General features: G+C 39.9%; 1 protein-coding gene across 1 annotated transcript in view; it reads left to right on the forward strand.

Annotated features, from left to right (window-relative positions):
- The window catches only part of LRP2 (LDL receptor related protein 2), a 196332-nt gene that overhangs the window by 47287 nt on the left and 127179 nt on the right, over positions 1-21866 (forward strand). Inside the window, exons 5-11 of the mRNA XM_060016628.1 lie at positions 7230-7340; positions 7646-7756; positions 9202-9321; positions 10473-10625; positions 12237-12356; positions 17389-17517; positions 19139-19308. Coding sequence (XP_059872611.1) covers positions 7230-7340; positions 7646-7756; positions 9202-9321; positions 10473-10625; positions 12237-12356; positions 17389-17517; positions 19139-19308 — 914 coding nt within the window. The remainder of the gene's footprint in view (positions 1-7229; positions 7341-7645; positions 7757-9201; positions 9322-10472; positions 10626-12236; positions 12357-17388; positions 17518-19138; positions 19309-21866) is intronic.

The following is a 21866-nucleotide window of genomic DNA, read 5'->3' on the forward strand; positions in this document are numbered from 1 at the left end:
TTGTCTGCTGTGTTCCTATATGCATAAGGCATAAGATATTTTTGGTTATTCTACTGTTTGAGGACTTTCTGAAAATATATGTGTGTGTGTGTGTGTGTGTGTGTGTGTGTGTGTGTGTACAACTATGAAACAGGTAAAAGTTCATTTTTCCTAAGTTATTTTGCTCTTCAGTCTGGCCATCTGTAAAATGACACCTGCTATTAAACAGTTTGTCAATTATCACTATTTTTTAAGGAACAGAGAGTTGAAACTGCCATCCATTTTGCTTTTAATGGGATTAGCATCAAGGAAAACCCACTCACTCAGAGTCTAAGATAAACATCGGAACAATGCAGCAATTATGGGTCATTCAATTAATAATGTTGCACTGACTTTCCATTGCTCAAAAATAGTATAATTTTTTCTTAGCTAAGTAAACAGATTATTTCATCTTTATCAAGTACCATATTAGCATGCTTTTGGTGTGAGTAAAACTATTGCTAATTATCATTGGTTTGCAGCACTTCTCTTTTGTTACTTAGGAATGCCAAAGAAAGGGTCAAATCCTTGTTACAATGAAGGCTTTCTTGCCGGTAATCAGCAGTATTTGGTCTGCCTGCCACGGGGGCGGCTTCGTCTCTGAAGTTTTATTTCTACTGACTTTCTGTTCTTTAGAATTTTGTATATCTAACTTTATATTTCTAACTGTTGAAACTCCAACTGGGGGCATAACTGGGAGGGAGTGAAGAGGAGGGATAAGTCATTCTTTGGACAGTGATGCCTGGTGACGGACATGTTCATCAAACTCAGCCCCACTGTGCCTCGCTCTTACTATTCTCTCTACTCGAGGTGAGAAGGAAGAAGCAGACTGACCGCATCTTACATATAACGTCACAGACGGACCTTTTTTTTTTTTTTTTTAGCAGTTTGAGATAGGATTCAGAGCCCTGAAACCTTGAGGAAAGAGAAAAATCTCTTATTTAGTCTTCATCTTACAAGCACATTATAAATATCTCCCATCTTTTAAAAGACCCTAAGATCCCTCTCAGCTGTTACCCTACTTCTCTGCTCCCTTTCACAGCAAAGTTACATAGAATTGTCTTTAATCGTTGTCTATCTCCATTTCCTCTCCTTCTTTCTTTCTTGAACTCATTGAAAACAGTCCATCTCCAGATCTCCCAAAAACATTCTTGTCAGTGTCACCAGTGACCTCCATGTTGATAACCCTAATAGTTCTTGTTCAAACATCACCTTATCAGAGAGCTACTCCTCACTGTTACTCTTTCTCATTTATTTCACTGTCTGTTCTTCCACCCTCCTAAATAGAATGTAAGTTCCATGAGAGCAGGGATTTTATGAAGTTCATCACTTTCTCTAGTACTTAGCAGTCCCGTTACTATCTGTTGAATGAAATAGTTTTAAAAAGCTGTGTTACTTCACCTATAATTTCATTTATAATCCCTTTATCCAGTTCTTAGCACGGTGTCTAGGAAGGTGGATTTCAATAAATATATGTTGCATTATTCCCTGGAGCATTTGAGGCACAGTGTTCCATCCTGTGGCTCAGTGACTCCATTGCTAGGGCTCATGTGAGATTTTTATTATTTTTCAAAAAATTAGAACTATGTCAGTCTTAACCTCCTTTGCAGATTTTGGTGATAGTTCTGTGTATGTGAAGAAAGAGGTACTGCAGATCCAAACTCTTCAGAACAGGCCTTTTGGGTGCTTTTTAAACTTAGGTCTGAGATCAGGTCACCATGGATAGAGACCAGATAGGGATTTAGGACTTCAGACCCAGTAGTTCAAAGCGAGGGCGGTAAGGGAAACTATATAAGTGAATGTCTTTCCCTTTTTGGCTTCAGGCTCCTGAAAGCTGCTCAGACTAAACTTGATGTTAGTCCAATTCTAGTAGCCCGTGGGAAGACCATATTTACTTTCTCTTTCCAAGGTACTGAATTGTTATTCACACTTTATAAATATTATGTATATGCTTTTCATTGAAAGGCTCCTCAAATTATTTTTGGAGGGCTTCCCTGGTGGCACAGTGGTTGAGAGTCCACCTGCCGATGCAGGGGACACGGGTTTGTGCCCCGGTCCTGGAAGATCCCACATGCTGCGGAGCGGCTGGGCCCATGAGCCATGGCCGCTGAGCCTGCGTGTCCGGAGCCTGTGCTCCGCAACGGGAGAGGCCACAACAGCGAGAGGCCCACGTACCGCAAAAAAAACCACATATATATATATATATATATATTTTTTTTTTTTTTTTTTTTGGAAAGAGGCAGGAAATGCTTCTCTGTTGTCCTCTTGCATATTACTGCACTCCCTAGATGCTAGTCCGTGATGACAGTCACTTCAGGGACTTGAAGTTGACTGACACAGGAGGTGGGGGGTCAGAGAGGAATAAGTTGGTCTCCTGCTGCTTTGTGGTCTGTTTTTTTTTTGGTATGGACTCTCTTGTTTGTCCTGGTACTCTTGGAAAGCTCTGTTTCCTAGCATAGGGTTTCCTGGATTTCTTAGATTATACCAGATTGAAGTCCTTAGTAGAATATGCCATAATTTGATGAAATTTAGATTTGGCCTGACTTCTCCAGACTTCCCAAAGTGGAATGAGAAACTGAAAGGAAGAAAGAAAAACTTTCCCTTGCGTTGCTTCTTCTCTTTCTTTTCATGCTATCTTTTAAAGATTATTTCCTTTCATTCAATTTCATTCTTCCTCCTGTAATTTTCTCTTCCTATTACTCTGAAGCCTGTAAGTGGTAGCAATACCTATTATAGTGGTTAGGAACAAGCGTAGTGGGGCCAGGTTGCTGAATTTGAGTTCAGGTTCTCCAGCTGACCAGTCGTATGACCTTTTTCAAATTGTCTAACCTCTCTGTACCTCAGAGAGGCATGTATGTAAGATCTCTAAAATGGAAACAATAGCGTAACTACCTCATTGGGTTGTTATAAGAACAAAATGAGTTCATACACATTGAGTACTTGAACAGGCTTCTGGCACATAGTTTTCAATACGTGTTATTGATGATTATTATTGTTTTTGCTTATTTAACTTCGCGGATGGTACTTGCAGCTAAGTGCTGGTGGCCAAACTAGTAAACTTCTTCTGGCAAATCATTACTCTGACTGGATTATCCTGCCTTGGAACCAGGCTAACATAAAGTAACTTATAAAGGATGACTTCAAGACCTTGAAAAGTCCCAGGTGTCTGGGCACGACTTATATCAGTAACTTCTTGTTTTCCTTTTAATCTTGGCTTAAGTGTCATAATATACCTTTAAGAGGCCCTCTCTTTCTTTAGAATCAATTTGTCTTCTTTTTGGCTATTTTGTCAAAATCTGAGAACAGAATGTATTTATAGCCTTCCCGTCAAGATAATAAAGAGTAGTGCCTAATAGGTGTGTCTTACCCTGCTGTGAATGATTTCCATTCTGGGAGGCCTACGAGTTTCTCAAACCACATCTTCCTCCTTGATTATGTAAACAGAACTATAGCATGGAAATTTCTTGCTTCAAGCCAAATCATTAGCAGAGAAAACATTAAAAAAGTCTTCAAGCACCAATCTGACATGTATATTTGGAGACAGCTCCCAATTTCGAGGAGCAAACATGGACATGTATCGTTTGGAAGTTGGAGAAAGGAAGGGAGAGGGAAAAGGTGGTGTGAATGAGGACATTCTTCTTTAAAATTTTTTTAACATCTTTATTGGAGTATAATTGCTTTACAATGGTGTGTTAGTTTCTGCTTTATAACAAAGTGAATCAGTTATATGTATACATATGTTCCCATATCTCTTCCCTCTTGTGTCTCCCTCCCTCCCACCCTCCCTCTCCTACTCCTCTAGGTGGTCACAAAGCACCGAGCTGATCTCCCTCTGCTATGCGGCTGCTTCCCACTAGCTATCTACTTTACATTTGGTAGTGTATATATGTCCATGCCACTCTCTCACTTCGTCCCAGCTTACCCTTCCCCCTCCCCATGTCCTCAAGTCCATTCTCTAGTAGGTCTGTGTCTTTATTCCCATCTTGCCCCTAGGTTCTTCATGAACTTTTTTTTTTCTTAGACTCCATATATACATGTTAGCATATGGTATTTGTTTTTCTCTTTCTGACTTACTTCACTCTGTATGACAGTCTCTAGATGCATTCATGTCTCTACAAATGACCCAATTTCGTTCCTTTTTATGGCTGAGTAATATTCCATTGTATATATGTGCCACATCTTCTTTATCCATTCATCTGTCGATGGACACTTAGGTTGCTTCCATGTCCTGGCTATTGTAAATAGAGCTGCAAAACAGTATGGAGCTTCCTTAAAAAACTAAAAATAGAACTACCATACGACCCAGCAATCCCGCTACTGAGCATATACCCTGAGAAAACCATAATTCAAAAAGAGTCATGTACCACAATGTTCAATGAGGACGTTCTTGCATTTTTGTATCAGACAAACTTTAGAGGTCTGGGCCTTAGTTAATAGGCGTTTGTCCATCTTTCCATTAAAACAAAACTCAGCAGGATGAGTTTCTCTGGTGTTCTTGTGCAGTGTCTCTTCTCTTACTACACTTCCCCTTTACTTTAAGTCCTGTAGGACATTTCAGCTACATGATGGATTTGCTCCATGGGAAAAAGTTTACAAGGTTAGACTCAGACTCTCCAGGCAAATAAACCAAGAAGTAAGACTTTAGAGATCCCCTATCACAAAGTATTGTGACTTCCTCTTTTCTGGGGTAGATTGAAACCCATTAATTAATACTGTTAGCAGTAGAAATCTTTAAAGGGAGTAGAATCTGTTCATTTCTTACTTTGCTTAGTTTACAACTTGGACCTGTTCCCTCTGTGTGTGTATCCAAAGGGGGAAAACCTTTTGGAAACAGTTTTCCAAATCTTTTGTGTATTTTGTGTCTTGGTTCTGTGCAGTCTTTACTATGGGCATACCCCTCCACTTAATCATACACAGAAGAGACCAGAAGGTGTACAGGGGTTGAGGCAAGTCCTTAGCTGATTGACAGAGATTCATTATCAGCGTGGACAGAGACAAGAAAGCTGTTCATTCTTCATTCCAAGTGTCAAACTGCTGACCTCTAACCATTCCAATACCCTCTCTGATGACATCAAGCTGGCCTTGTTTGTTGGGGGAATGAGCCATGTCAGCAAACTTTTAGTCTTGTTAGTGGATACTGGTTTTCCATTTTATGGGACTGGTTCTCAAAAAGACGGACAGGGAGAACAAGAGATCTGCCGAGCATATTTGTCTCAGATCCTTCATATCTACAATAATCACCTTAAATGAAAGAGTCACAGTCCAAGCCCAAATAAATTTTCCTCCTGATGGATAACTTCTCTATTGCAAAGAGTTGGGTTTTCTAAGATTTCTTTCCTGCCTGCTGCTCTCTTGAAAGGCTAGATGGCATACTGACCCTAAACGCTATCCGGCACATGGGGGAAAGGAATCGCTTGCTGGACTCAGCTGGCTTCTAGGTATCTCTTGAAGGCAGAATTACTTAACTGAGCTGTGTGACCCTTTGAAGGTGCATCTGCAATGTGCACCATCTCAGTGATGAAAAGACATCAATAACCCTAAACACTAGCTGGTTCTTGGGCTATTAAAAAATAAAATAGGGGCTTCCCTGGTGGCGCAGTGGTTGAGAATCTGCCTGCTAATGCAGGGGACACGGGTTCGAGCCCTGGTCTGGGAAGATCCCATATGCCACGGAGCAACAAGGCCCATGAGCCACAACTACTGAGCCTGTGCGTCTGGAGCCTGTGCTCCGCAACAAGAGAGGCCGTGATAGTGAGAGACCTGCGCACCGCGATGAAGAGTGGCCCCCGCTTGCCACAACTAGAGAAAGCCCTCACACAGAAACAAAGACCCAACACAGACAAAAATAAATGCATAAACAAGTGTGGGGTTTAAAAAATATAAATAAATAAAATAAAATTCAGAAAAATTAGAAATTTTAATCAGTTATTAAATGCCTTCCATTTTAGTATATGATTGACTACATGTAACTTTGGCAGTTAAAGTATTTAAAGACACTTAACAGACTAGTTTTGAACTTCTGGAGATGAGAATATTTGTGCTTATTCCTTTATTGGGGGACTTCACAAAATGGGACTGTGCTCTCTGGTGTTGGAGACATACCCTTTTCTTACTTAAAAAGAAATCAGAAGAGAATCTGAGAATCATTGTGAAAACAATCTTTAATGAAAGAAAGAATGGACCAAGAAAGATATCATACTTGTGAGAGGGAGGCTATTAAAAGATCATAAAAGGCAGACATTCAAACTATTTTTAAAAGCTTTTTTAAGTGATAACTCTAGCAATACCCAGCAGTTCTGGAGCACAGTGAGTAATGACCCAGTCCCTGTACTGAGTGATGGGGATTTAAAAATGAGTAAGACAGGATCCTTGATCTCAGAGGGTTTCATGATGTCATGGGGGAAACATAATCAACCAATAGGATGAAGCCTACACTTAGGGATCATGAGAGATACATGTTCCAAGTGTGGGGAAGCACAGGGGAGAGACTGACAGTACCTTTTTTCTTCAAGGGGCATGCTGATTTTTCCAGTGAGATCTCAAAAACCAGAGTTAAGCATCTGGTTAATAGCAGTGAAGTGACCATATGTGCATAATGTGGTAGCAGTTATTCAGGCTTTTCAAAAAGCTTTACTAGACATTGTCCTTTGAGGTCCCTGTACCCTGTGAAGGAACTTATCCAAATGTGTGGATGGGGAAGTGGTGACACAAAGAGGATGAACAACTTGAGTAAGAGTAAATAGATACTGAGTGGTACCCCAGGTCCCAGGTTTCCTGGCTTCTAGGCCTGTTTTCTTTCTATGACCCTCTAGCCAAAGAACTGGCCCTTCGTTTCCCAAAGCATATGTGGTGGTACATTACTTTCCTGGGATGTTATTTGTATTATGTAAACGAAGGTTCCATTTTGAAATAAGTTGAATTTCTTCTCATTCTTCAGCTCGAAGCTCGCAAGTCACTTCAGAGGAGACTTCCCTGGGCTCCCATTCCTACTCCTACTATGCACTCTTTCGGCACTCTGTACTTCCCACATTTAGCATGTAATCCAGTTTGTAATTTGCTGTTTGTGTCATTCTTAGGTTATCCAGAGAATGTATCTTTTGTTTACCAATGTATGCTTAGCAGTTAGTGTCTAGAATATAGTAGTCACTCAAGAAGTGATTGCTAAAGCAACGTGTTCATTTAAGGTTTGCGTTCTCTTTCTGTTCTTTCAGGATACCCAATATGTGAGCAGAAAACTTGTGCCAATGGAGCCTGCTATAACACCAGTCAGAAGTGTGATGGGGAAACGGATTGCAGAGACGCCTCTGATGAACTCAACTGCAGTAAGTAATATGGTGAAGCTGGTTTATACTGGCCAGTTATGCACATTTCCAAGTTTGTGTTCAGTGAATTCATGTTGGTAGCTTGAAGTCAGCCACGGTGGAGTATTTACACCATGGAAATTGGCAGATACTACAGGTGAGGACTTTTATGTTCCTGGAGAACTGGTTATTAAACATTTACCAGAACACTACTGCATAGTAAGAATCTCTCTTTAAACTTGAGACAGAATCTTCCTATGAAATTAAGTGGCTACAGTGGAATTGAAATTCTCTCTTTTCTTTCCCTTCTTAACCTTGTGTCCCAGCTCACCGATGCTTGCGCAGTGAGTTTCAGTGTGACAGTGGGGAGTGCATTTATAAAACCTACGTCTGCGACCATGACCTTGACTGTGAAGATGGCAGTGATGAACGTTCTTGCAGTACGGTGATTTCCTTACGTTGGGTCATGCTGTTAGGAGTGTTTTTGTGTTTTTTCTTTTTTCTCCCTACCAATGTGCTACTTTTTTTAAATCACAGAGTCACTATGTCTGATGGCAAAGGGAGCCAGACTGTCATTTAGGGCCCATGGCATGAGCCTCAGCAGTGTTGCTGAACTTGGACTTCTTTAATTTCCAAGGATCTGTGTAGAGTTGAAGGGTTGCTGATGGACAGTTTGCATTCTTTCCTTAGGCTACAAAGATACAGAGTGTATTGTATCACTGGACTCTCAAATTACTCATATCTCAGGAATGGGTCTAATAACCTTCACAGAGTGAGAGAAGGGCTTAGAAAGGGAGACAAGGTCCCTAATAGTAACGGCCCTAACTCTCCTCTTTACTTTGAAATTCTTACCACATTAAAATCACGAGTCGGGAAAGTTTCAGTATGGTTGCAGGTGGCTTTTTTTTTTTTTTTTTTTTTTTTTGCGGTGTGCGGGCCTCTCACTGTTGTGGCCTCTCCTGTTGCGGAGCACAGGCTCCGGACGCGCAGGCTCAGCGGCCATGGCTCACGGGCCCAGCCGCTCCACGGCATGTGGGATCTTCCCAGACCGGGGCACGAACCCGTGTCCCCTGCATCGGCAGGCGGACTCTCAACCACTGCGCCACCAGGGAAGCCCCGCAGGTGGCTTTTGTTACCTCCACATTTTCACTCTGACCCTCCTTTTCTTTCCATGATATTGCCTGCAATGCACACGAACGCTCTCATTGTTGCCACCTCCGGACTCATTTTATTAGAATATGAAATCTCCATGAGAGAGTTTTATAAATTCCAATAAATTGACAGGTTTTTTTTTTTTTTTTTTTTTTTTTCTGGTGATCACTTATTTACCAGAATGAAGGATTTTCTACACACCCATTTTGATTGGTGGGTAACCATGCCTTAGAAGTTGTTAAATATTTTCAGTATCACTCTAATTTTCTGTGAGCCATGCCTGATTTCTTTTCTGGCGCCTGTGCTTGTTTCAGGGACTATATTGAGAAGAATGTGACATCATGGAAGGAGTTACTCAGAATCATTAGGTCCTAGATAGCAATGACTGTGCTTGTGGTCAAGTAAGAGAATGTTGGCCATTGGCGTGTCTATAGCATCTTTGTCAGTCTGTGTTCTCTGTTCTGTGACAACATATAACATAACTGTCTTGTTTTTAATCTTGATGCACCTGAGTTCATGTCCTGGACCCAAAGCTGCTGTTTTCTTCTCCTCCTTCTCCTCTTCTCTCTCCTTCTCTTCCTCCTCTTTTTCATTTTTGTCAAGATAGTTAAGGAACTAAACGGGCACAGAAATTTCAGTTTCTAGGAGCTCAGTTTAGGTGGCAAGATGAGCACTTTGATTTTTCCTGAGTGGTTTGTATCTTTGGAGTGCAGCTGTCATTTTCTTCCAGGTTCTTATCAGACCTGCAAAGGTAACGAATTCACTTGCCCCAACGGCTTCTGCATTAATCAAAATTGGGTTTGTGATGGAGAAGGTGACTGTGTAGATAATGCCGATGAAGACGGATGCGGTAAGGAGGGGAAGAGCTTCTGATTGGAAAGTGTTTTCTTAAAGTGTTTTCCAGAACTTGTTTTTCCTACTTTCCTTGTTACAAATTATCTGTGTGACATGCAAGTTTCTGGATTGGCTGGGCTTAAGGGGAATTAGTGGATGGGGAGGAAAGAGGTGATTCCACTAGCTTTTCCTAAAAAGACCCCAAACTCAAATATAACATAAATTATAATCCTTTCCTGCCAATACTAAGGCCAAATAGGTAGGACAGTCTCTCCCCTGTCTATAGCCCTATCCAAGGTTTTCCCTTTAAGACTCTTATTTTAATTAGATGTATCTATATAAAAATAAGTAGGCTGGGGAAGGAGGGAAAATGTGATTTGTCTCAAGACCTTATAACCTTGAAAAATGACTTAGAGCTGGAGATTGTTAGTTGTGGGAAAGGCCACTCTCCAGGGAAGTGAGAAGGAGATTGTCAGTGATATTTGCCCCCTTCACCATGCTGTTATCATCAGCAGTAGTACCTCCAAGAGTTCAGAAGTTGCTGACACCATGAATAAAGCACGTCACCTTTGTGGGTCTAGCCCCAGGTATTGGGTTGGCCAAAAAGTTCGTTCAGCTTTTTCTGTAAGATTTTTATATTAAGAATGATGCTTGTTCTGGGAACATCCATTTGTTTCATGTTTCAGTGATCCAAGAAGTTGTTTTCCTACATTTGGGTGTTTCTTACACTGTTGACATTTCACTAAAGAAACGAAACAAAAACTGAACAACTCAAAATGACACACACACACACATAAAAACAAACATAGGAATCCTGGCATTACCTTGATAGCCCTATAGTTCTATTGTTCATGATTTAATTAACTAAATGTTCTCCTATGGATTATTCATCTAGTTTGTTGATAATTCAGGCCCATTTCTGCTTCCTCCTCTTATCTGGCTGGGAGTTGCTTCCCCTAGAAAGAGTGGAACTTAATGCCATTTGCCACTGCTTAGCATCTCAATAAAAGGTCAGTCGTAGAGTTAGAAACTACTAGTTTACTGTGAAATATAGGTCATTTGTAGACTTCTTGTCTACCTGATCTCTATCCTCTCTTAACCATGTATTGAAAAAGAGTTGGCTCTGCCTCTAATGTGACCTGTAGTAACTCTCTTTTTTCCCCACAGAAAGCAGAATTAACCGTACTTATGAATGTTACCCAAATGAATGGGCTTGTCCAAAGTCTGGAAAATGCATCCCAATTACTAAAGTTTGTGATGGGACTTCAGATTGTCCGGAAGGAGAAGATGAAAGCAATATCACTGTAGGACAACACTGTGGTGAGTATGGAAATTTATCTGGGCATCTTTCAGGTAAAGGTGTGTCTGTTTCTCTATAACAGATTGCCAAATACAGAGACTGTCAGTTGGTGTTTGCAGAACGAACAGTCCCACGACTTAGTGGCTTTAACCAGCGAACATTTATTATTTCTCACAGTTCTGTGGGTTGGCTAGCTCACTCACATCTCAGGATGCTGCAGTAAAAGCATGGCTAGTCCAGGCTTGTTTGCATGGTGGTGGAAAGGGCAAACCCCAGTGTACAAGCTCTTTTTTTTTTTTTTTTTTTTTTTTTTTTTGCTATACGTGGGCCTCTCACTGCTGTGGCCTCTCCTGTTGCGGAGCACAGGCTCCGGACGCGCAGGCTCAGCGGCCATGGCTCACGGGCGCAGCCGTTCCGCGGCACGTGGGATCTTCCCGGACCGGGGCACGAACCCATGTCCCCTGCATTGGCAGGCAGACTCTCAACCACTGCGCCCCAGGGAAGCCCTACAAACTCTTTTAAGCCTCTGCTTATGTCATGTTTGCCTAGTGTTCTATTGGCCAAAACAAGTCACAGCAAGCCCAGATTCGATGGATTGAAGAAATAGACTCCATCTCTTGATGGGAGGAGCTTAAAAATATTTGTGACTCCCCTCTCCCCCTTCCCAGGAAGAATGGATTTAATGGTAATTGTGATGACTCTAAAGTGTTCTGGAGATTTTATTCTCTGGCTTATACCTATGGAAAAAGTGTTGTCTGGATATACTCCAAGAAGCTTCTGGTTTCAGGGATATGTACTTTTGAGTCAGTGTTTCTTTTTTCCTCCTGTGGCTGTAGAATATTCCCCCACCATCAACCATCAATTCTGTGGACAACTGACTTTCCTGTAAGAAAATATAATTCATGACCTTGATTTTATCAATAGCACTCTCTCTAAATTATCTAGTAGTTGCCTAGCAGTGGCCATTAACTATAACCCTAAAGTTTTGGGGATTTTTTTCCCTGGAAAAAAGAGACTTCTATGGCTTCTTTTTGGCATTTCATTTGGGGACCCTTTTAAATAGTCATAGTACAAAAGTTAGAAAACTAAAATTAACAGAAAAATATAGTCACCTGAAATTCCACCACTTGAAGCTAGCCATGATTAATTAACTTTTTAGTGTTAAAAGTTAAGAGTTTAGTGTTTAGTGTCCAGTGACTTGGGAATTCTTGGGAATTTCCTTCTATGATGTTGACACAAAGATAGACTTATGACCAGATTTTTCCATAAACAGCACTTCTGATGGATTTGCTTACACTTAGTTACAACTTGTTAAAAATATGTGCTGAGCTTTTAAAAATTATTATTATTAATTTTTTTACATCTTTATTGGAGTATAATTGCTTTACAATGGTATGTTAGTTTCTACTTTATAACAAAGTGAATCAGCTATACATACACCTATATCTCCATATCTCCTCCCGAGCTTTCTCTTGCATTGTATTGCAGGAAGGCTTGAATGGTGACAGATTTCCTGTGGCTGCTGCATGCTTACTGAGCTTTTACTTTTGAAAGAAGAAGTTCTTACTTCTTGTAAATCAGCCTTGTCCAGAGGTCACCGTTCATTTCACCAAGTGTTTTTCTCTGTTTAGATGTGGATTTGTGTCCGTTCTTAGGCTGTGAGTACCAATGCCACAAGTCACCAGCTGGAGGGATGTGTTACTGTCCCTCAGGTTTTATTGTCAACGAAAATAGCACCCATAACTGTGTCGGTAAGTGACAGGTGGGAGGGCCTGGTCTTTCATCACGGTGCTTGCGCCATTGGTGGGATCCATGCCCTCTAACATCACGGAGTTTGTACTTGTGGATAGGAATGTCTATTAACAAAGAGCAACACAGTCCTCACCGAAAACATGACAGTATGAAGTTTTAACTCTGAGAAGCTTTTGTGAGGCACCCAAGGCGAAAGAGTGGTTGTGTGATGAGTGAGTTGGCTAGCGATGCGTATATCTTTCTACCACCCGATGATGGAGGTAGTCTTTTGGTGTTTTGTGTTTTATGTACTTGGAAGCAGAAATGATATAGCCATACTTGTTAAATACAGTTAGCCCTCCCTATCCGTGAATTCCACAACTTCAGATTCAAATCAACTGGGGATTAAAAAAAAAAAAAAAAAAGGCAGAAAGTTCCAAAAAGCAAAACTTGAACTTTCTGTGTGCAGGCAACTATTTATATAGCACTTAAATTGTATTTGTAACTATTTACATAGCATTTACATTGTATTGATATTAGGCATTATAAGTAATCTAGGGATGATTTAAAGTATATAGGAGGATGTGCCTAGGTTATATGTAAACACTACACCATTTAATATAAGGGACTTGACCATCTTTGGATTTTGGTATCCTGGGGGGTCCTGGAACCGACCCCCGTAGAATGCCAAGGGTCGACTGTACTGAAATACTTCCATGTAGTTGGTAAATAGCTGCTGTCTTGAATCCATCAAGTACCTTACCCTGCTCCTCTGGCCTCTTCCCAGGATGTCCAAACCTTCCCAGATTCCAGGAACTAGAGAGTGGTCACCCAACACAACAGAGGGTCACCAGGTCACTGATCCACTGACCACACTGGCCAGTCAGTGCCCACGCTGTGCTGGTTGTTAATCCCATTGATTTTCGAAGCTAATACTAAAGAAGAACAAACTCTATCATGTTATTTCCATCCAGTGGCTGGCATTGAATTAGACACCAGTACACTAAATATTTCTGACATCTTTCCTATCTGAAAGATAAGAATGATTTCTCCTACTGGGAAAGTTTTGATTTTGATGTAAGCCAGCTTTGCACCCCACTGTGATTAGGAAGGGGTTCTTATGATGGGAGAATTAGACATGGCCAAGTATCATCAATTTTCAGTTTTTTAGGGTTTGAACAATGAATTTTTAATGCTCTGATTTCTTTTTCCTTCTTTCTAACTTTTGTTATATGAACAACAGACATACTAGCAGAAAGTGACCACAGGGGTTTTTACTGGTGTTGGGAAAAGGCATCTGGAAGGCAACTGAAACAATTCATTACTATGAAGTATTCATCTATGGATCTTCAAAAGATAGATGATTCAGAATTTTACCAGGATATCTGTGTTCTTTTGATACTCTGTAGAAATTTGAGATTCTTTAGGGTTTTTTGGATGAAAACAAACATGGCACACATACGAAATACTTTTAGAAAAGTATTTCTTCTGAAATAATTTCTAAAATATTAATATAATTTGGCCCAAAATATTGAATTTGGATAAACTTAATGAAATTATTCAGTCTTTAGTCTCAGCTCATGGCTTCCAACTTAATTATGGTGGATCTTAATAATTTCCTCATAGTCAGAAAAAATTTTAATGTCAGAAAGACTCTGGGGGGTTCCCTGGTGGTCCAGTGGTTAGGTCTCTGTTTCACTGCTGAGGGCCTGGGTTCGATCCCTGGTCAGGGAACTAAGATCCCACAAGCCATGTGGCACGGCCAAAAAAGAAAAGAAAAGAAAAAAGAAAAAAAGAAAGACTCTGGTTTACAAACTCTTGAGAAAGTCTATTCCTCAGTGTTACTGAGAACTATTGTAATGGGGCTCGCTCATTTACCTGTTGTATGCCAAGATTTTTATATCCGGTAAAGCAATCCAGTTGAGGTTGTTCTTGTGGTGTTCAAAGTAGGTAATTTTAGATTTCTAATATCAGGACCGTGTCCCAAAGTTTGCCCTGGATCTGATTGCTCCTCTTAAGTAACTCTATTCGACAAGACATGTTAAGATTAAATGCTTTATGCAAATCAGCCTGAGAGATCCTGAAGACTCAGGGAGAACTTTGAACTATTGAAGAAAGCCCCCAAATTTCTAATCGTCTCTGAACGTTTTATAAATAAAACATTTATGATCTGCAGTGACCATTAAGTGATATTATAGGACACTTTTTGTGTTTTATTATTATCATTATCATTATCGTAACACTGCAGATTCATTCAAGTCATTTAAAAAGACTTTTCACACAAATGTCCTCATGTGTTAGGTGGTTTTCTGACTTTGGAACCCCTGCTTATGCTTCCTGGCATCACTGCGAGGGCTGCATCCCTTTTTTCTCGGAGTGGTGCTCATCTGTAGGTATAAGGCTGCTCGTGTGTTTTTGCCAAATGTCAGGCTTCTCCACCCCCTTTACTGCCACCCAGCTGCCAATCCGATTTCCAGTCTCTTAGTTTTCTAGGCCTCTCTGCTTTCTCTTAGTAGAAAAGGAATTCCAGTAGAGATACCAGAAGCCACGTTCTCAGTATTACACTAGCTTTTCTGTTTTTCCTCTCAGCCCCAAAGAGGAGTTAGGCAAAGGCACCCTTTGCCTCTGAGTTTTGAAGCTTGGTTAACAATGATTTCACATTTCTTTCAAAGAAGACTGTATTTTGCCCTCTTTGTAAAGAGAACTCATTAGTTTCAATACATGACACGACAAAACCAGTTACACTTGTTTCAGCTGAGCTTTTAGGGGAAATGTTTAGGTCTGCTCTTTCAAGCGTTTCAAGTCTTTCAAGTTCAGCGAATACTCTCTTTATGGCTGTAATCCTCTGCATGGCTGACTCATCACAGAGGCTTCAGGTGTTGGAAACCTATACAACATTTACCATCTTAGATCTGGCTCCCCAGTGAATGCCTCAGTGGTCATCAAGAATAAAATGGAATAATCCTGACAAGAAATTTTTTTGTCCTTCCGTTCATCTGCTCCTGGTAGCCTTGCCCTGGCAGCGGAGCCTCTGAGGCATGCTGCCGGAGCAGTTTACCGGGGTGATTGTTTCTTATTGACAGGACATGCTGTTTGTTGAGGGAATGACATCGTGGTGCAGAGTTAGAGCAGGAAGGTCATTCAGCATGGTGGGATTTCACACAGCCAGGTGGATCAGAGGGTGTCCAAGGGGGTCTATGCTAAAAAACATTTTTTTGAATTACTTTCAAAGCAGTATTTGTTGGTAGGCGGGGACAAAGAATAAAAAGGAAAGTAGATCAAGGTAATGGGCTGGAGTATTGTAAAGCAGCATTTTAGTGTTTTTTACAGTTTCTACTACCTTTTCTAGTCTCTTGAAAACCTCAGGTCTCCTTTCATTTTTCTTGTCTTCCCTTTGGCTGACAATGGATACTAATTAGGCTTCATTCTTCTTCATAATGGAGAATAGAATCTTATTCAGTCATTAAAATTGACAGTGTTTATACACTTATTTAAACCTGTAAAGTATTTGTAGCCCAGGTGATAGGAAGGGCATTTGCACCCAAGAATTCCTAGTTATGACTTCACCCTCTTTTTGACATGAGAACTGCTCCCAGGGTGACTCCAGACCCTTAGACATAGTCATAGTGTCTTGCATTCAGAATGAGGTCATGACACCCTGGGAGTTTGAGGGCGAATGTCCTGTACTTTTATTCCTGCTGTAGCGAAGCCTCACGTGGTGCTTTCTTAGGGCTGAGGCGAGGGCACAGGAGACATAGATCAAATGTGGGCCTTTTATTTTTACCCACATGGCCTTTTATCTTGTCATGTCCAAATTGGATTAATTTTTTCTTCGTCACGGTCCTTGGAATGAAAGATATGCTGGTCAATGTTTTGTTATACTTGGTCTGGAGGGTAAATGGGAACTTGATCCCAGGACTTTCTTGGTCTTTCTTGCTGGGGAGTCACAAGATGGTGGGCCATCCAGCAGGTGTGGTAGAACTCAACTCACAACTCTGCAACTGTGATCGGATCCTAGAAATTCCGGAGAATCCTAGACCTGAGGGTCTCAGGAATTATAATTTACTTGAGAATTTCCTGAAGCCCTGGGGGGTGGGAACATGGTTGGTTTAGGCTGTGGAGGTCATTCTCCAAGGGAAGAGAGCAGGGTGAAGGAGGGTGAAGAGTGGATGTGAGCTTGGGGGGTCAAATGAAATATTTGGCACCGGTGGACCAAAGATAGACAATTTCTGTGCCCCTCAAGCTTTATAATCTTTGAGAAAGACACTTTCTTTCCCCCGCATACTGTATTGTTTATATGTCAATTATATTGAAACTCTTTTTACACGGTAGAACTGAGACTGTTATGGCATTGAACAGAGCTCTATTGTGTTATGGATTTTCAATAAGCGCTTATTAAATGAATGAATAATGCTAATGAATAATCAGAAGAGAATATATTTTTCATGTCTTAAAAATGATTTTAATTTTGGTTACGATTTTTGACATCAGAGAAAAGGCAGCTGGGTAAACAGACCTTTGCAGATACTTTATTGCAGGCACAGATTTGTGTCTTACTGAGCCACTGGATATAAGGCAGTTCTTTCTGCAGTGATGGAAATGTCTGTGTCTTCCAGTATGGTAAACACTAATCATATGTAGCATTTGAAAGGGGGCAAGTGTGACTTGGAAATTGAATCATTAAATTTATTTTATTTTAGTTAATCTAAATATAAATTTGAGAAGCTGCAGAGGGCAGTGGCTACCATATTGGAAAGCACAGTTTTAAAGGGATGCATTTACACTAAAAGTCAGATATTTTGTAAGCCAACATTAACAAATGAAATGCAAAGGCAATGTGTCCAAGCGGTGTTGTGCATCACCTGCAAAGTTATCCTTTACATAGATTTGAAAAAACCTTGGGTTTTCCCTAGTATGATGATGCCTATTTTTTTCCCCCTAGAGGGTACTTACTTAGGCAGGGGCATCACCGTATTCCTGTATAGCTTGTCTAAGATTTTTTTCAGAAATGCTGTTAAACATGATTACAAACGGTTATTTCCTATATGGTAGATTTTGATGATTGCCAGATGTGGGGAGTTTGTGACCAGATATGTGAAGACCGAATTGGCCATCACCAGTGCCACTGTGTAGACGGGTATATCTTGGAGCACCAGCAGCGCTGTAAAGCTAATTCTTCTTGTGAGTAAATTAAAGACACTTGTGTTTCTGAACAGTAAACTTTTGATGACTATCCTCTTTCCATAGCAGATGACAAAAAAAATATCAGCATTGATGCGGATGGCAAGGTTTTATTACCACAAATCAGGAGTGGCTCCTGCTGTTGGAAGAATAGGTCAACATTAATTTCATACTTCGGTTATTAGGGACCAACTTGTGGATTAACAGGTTTTTTTTGTTTTTTTAAAATTTTTATTGGTTGCTTGTTCACTTTGGGACTGGAATATTATGTCATCTATCACATAAATTTTATGAGTACATTTGACCTACTTTTAATTACTGTACTACCATATGGTGACGAGTACCAATAGGTATTGTTTGTGCAAAATTTAGAAGTGGTTCATAATGGACCTGCTAAATTTGGATTAGTTTGTGAAAATGCCCTCATTCTAACAGTACTGTGGCAGAGAAAAGTCATGAAAATTTGTTTTAAAAAATTGGGCCTCCCAAAGCATTTTTGTCACCATGGATTTCTGGGTAATAAGATCTTTACTCTTTTTTTCCAATTGTTTTTTTCACACCTGTTTAAGGTGCCTTTGGGGGCTTTCTGAAACTTATCTGCACACATGATCTATGAATTGACCATTTTCTAGTTGTTTTTGTGTTGAAATACTGATATGCTGTGGACGAACTTTTAGATTTTTACAACTGATTTTTACCATTTATTTATTTTTGAATAGACATTATACTCATATTTTCAAAATTTAAAATTATTTAGAAGATATATGACATCCCCCCACCATCTCTGTTCCCCTCTGCCTAGTTTCCCACTTCTCCTCTCCTATGGATAATCACTGTTTATTTTAATTCTAGAGATTGTTAAATGCATAAATAAGAATATACAAATATAGACACAACGCTATTTTTACATATATGGTGGTAAACTATACATACAGTTCTTCATCTTCCTAAAGTTGCATACTATATTTTCAAGGGCTTTCCATATCAACACAGACAGCTTTTTTTCATTTTTAAAAAAATTTTGTTGTATTTTTAAATTGAATTATAGTTGATTTCCAGTGTTCCAGGTATACAGTTTTTTTTAATAGTGGCAAAATCCATTTTTTTGGTTGTATATAATTTATTTAACTAGTCCTTTACTTATGGACTTTCATATTATTTCTTACCCTCTGATATTGCAAACAAGACTTCAATGAATAACCTTATTCATTTTGCATTCTTGTGAGTATACGAGTATAGCAAATTTGGATCCACCATTGCCATGTTTTTCACAGAGTGGTTTCCCACTAATCCTTAAAATGTGTTTTGTGTTTTACACAATCTAAGGTTGCACCTGGGGTAAGGTGCCCACATCATCAAAGATTCTCGATGATACCTCAGTGTCATTGAACTAGCAATCAGGACATTCGAGTTCTTGGCAGACTCTGTTCCTAACTTACTGTGATTTTGGACATTTCATTAAGCCTCTTTGTGCCTCAATTTGCCCATCTGGAAAATGGATAGAATGACATATATGTGTGCCTCAGAAGGTTTAAAACCAAATAAGAAAACATAGTTGTAAGTTGCTTCATCATCTTTGTTCATGTGAAAGACTGATAATGCCTTCCTTCTTCACATTTAGTTGGTGAGGCCTCTGTGATCTTCTCCAATGGTCGGGATTTGCTAAGGGGTGATATTCATGGAAACACCTTTGAGATCCTGGTAGAATCTCAACATCGTGGATCAGCTGTGGGTGTGGATTTTCACTATCACCTACACAGAGTCTTTTGGACTGACATTGTGCAAGATAAGGTAAATAGAAATTTCTGGAGTGTAGCTTGGGAGCTGATAGAACTCCAAGCGCAAAGTGTTGATAGCTTTTCATTTTTAGGGGAGTAGAGGGGAAAGTTCCTTTGTTTTCTAACAAAAAAGGCCCTTGAGATATTTTATGTTAATCAGCACCTTTTACAGCTATAGTATTACATGTGACCTATTAAACAAAGCACTCTATTATATGGATTAGCCTTGAGCAACTTTTAATTTTATTCGAAATGGAGTCCAAAAGCCTAATTAAAAGAAATAGTAGACATTCTTTCAAAACTGGGTAGATATTTGGTAGTAATTTTTGAAACTTGATCATTTAAAATGTAAAAAGTATTCTGCTTTCCTGTATGATAAAAATCAGATTTTTACCTGCATCTTCTAAATGGAACAGTAATTGAGGATTGGGTAACAAATATTGACAGTATTTTGTTTAACAGCCAAAATTGCATTATGCTGTCTTATTTGGAAAGTGTGATGGATCTGATTTCAACTTTGAGTAATGCAACGGAGATTGTTAAAACATAAATTTTAGAGACTCCTAAAGAGTTATAGAGTTTTATTTCTTCCCTTACATTTCCTTGTACCATTAATAAAATTTTAATTCAATTAACTGATAATTTGCATAAAATTTCTAAAAATTGAGACTTCGGATTATAAGCAGATCTGACTTAATGACAGCTAGAAATCAAAACAAACCACTACCACCTTCTCCACCAAGAAATCCACATTGAATTAAACTTTCTCTAACTACGAAGAATTAGAAATGCAGGCTTTTTTTTGTAAACCCAACTTTTTATATATGCCTCATATGCTTTCAAAGAAACTCCCTGCCCCCAGTAACCCGTGATGTAAAATAACAAGTCTCCAGTGAATTCTTTTTTTTTTTAATAGATCTTTATTGGAGTATAATTGCTTCACAATACTGTGTTAGTTTCTGTTGTACATCAAAGTGAATCAGCCATATGCATACATATGTCCCCATATCCCCTCCCTCCTGAGCTTCCCTCCCATCCTCCCTATCCCACCCCTCTAGGTCATCGCAAAGCACCGAGCTGATCTCCCTGTGCTATGCTGCTGCTTCCCACTAGCTAACTATTTTATATTCGGTAGTGTATATATGTCCGTGCCACTCTCACTTCGCCCCAGCTTCCCCCTCCCACCCCGTGTCCTCAAGTCCATTCTCTGTGTCTACATCTTTATTCCTGCCCTGCAACTAGGTTCATCAGTACCATTTTTTAGTTTTTTTTTTTTAGATTCCATATATATGTGTTAGCATAGAGTATTTGTTTTTCTCTTTTTGACTTACTTCACTCTGCATGACAGACTCTAGGTCCATCCATCTCACTACAAATAACTCAATTTTGTTTCTTTTTATGGCTGGGTAATATTCCACTGTATATATGTGCCACATCTTCTTTATCCATTCATCTGTCAATGGACACTTAGGTTGCTTCCATGTCCTGGCTATTGTAAATAGAGCAGCAGTGAACATTGTGGTACATGACTCTTTTTGAATTATGGTTTTCTCAGGGTATATGCCCAGTAGTGGGATTGCTGGGTCGTATGATAGTTCTATTTTTAGTTTTTTAAGGAACCTCCGTGCTCTTTTCCATAGTGGTGGTATCAATTTACATTCCCACCAGCAGTGCAGGAGGGTTCCCTTTTCACCACACCCCTTCCAGCATTTACTGTTTCTAGCTTTTTTGATAATGGCCATTCTGACTGGCATGAGGTGATACCTCATTGCAGTTTTGATTTGCATTTCTCTAATAATTAGTGATGTTGAGCATCTTTTCATGTGCCTCTTGACCATCTGTATGTCTTCCTTGGTGAAATGTCTATTTAGTTCTTCCACCCATTTTTTTTTTTTTTTTTTTTTTTTTTTTTGCGGTACGCGGGCCTCTCACCGTTGTGGCCTCTCCCGGATGCACAGGCTCAGCGGCCATGGCTCACGGGCCCAGCCGCTCCGCGGCACGTGGGATCCTCCCGGACCGGGGCACAAACCCATGTCCCCTGCATCAGCTGGCGGACTCTCAACCACTGCACCACCAGGGAAGCCCTCTTCCACCCATTTTTAAATTGGATTGTTTGTTTTTTTGATATTGAGCTCCACAGACGGGCTGAATGGATACAAAAACAAGACCCATATGTATGCTGTCTACAACAGACCGACTTCAGACCTAGGGACACATACAGACTGAAAGTGAAGGGATGGAAAAAGATATTCCATGAAAATGGAAATCAAAAGAAAGCTGGAGTAGCAATACTCGTATCAGATAAAATAGACTTTAAAATAAAGACTGTTACAAGAGATAAGGAGGGACACTACATAATGATCAAGGGATCAATCCAAGAAGAAGATATAACAATTATAAATGTTTATGCACCCAACATAGGAACACCTCAATACATAAGGCAAATGCTAACAACTGTGAAAGGGAAAATTGACAGTAACACAATAATAGTAGGGGACTTTAACACCCCACTTACACCAATGGACAGATCATCCAAACAGAAAATAAATAAGGAAACACAAGCTTTAAATG

This window comes from Delphinus delphis, chromosome 7 (genome assembly GCF_949987515.2).
Source record: "Delphinus delphis chromosome 7, mDelDel1.2, whole genome shotgun sequence".
Classification (NCBI taxonomy): Eukaryota; Metazoa; Chordata; class Mammalia; order Artiodactyla; family Delphinidae; genus Delphinus; species Delphinus delphis.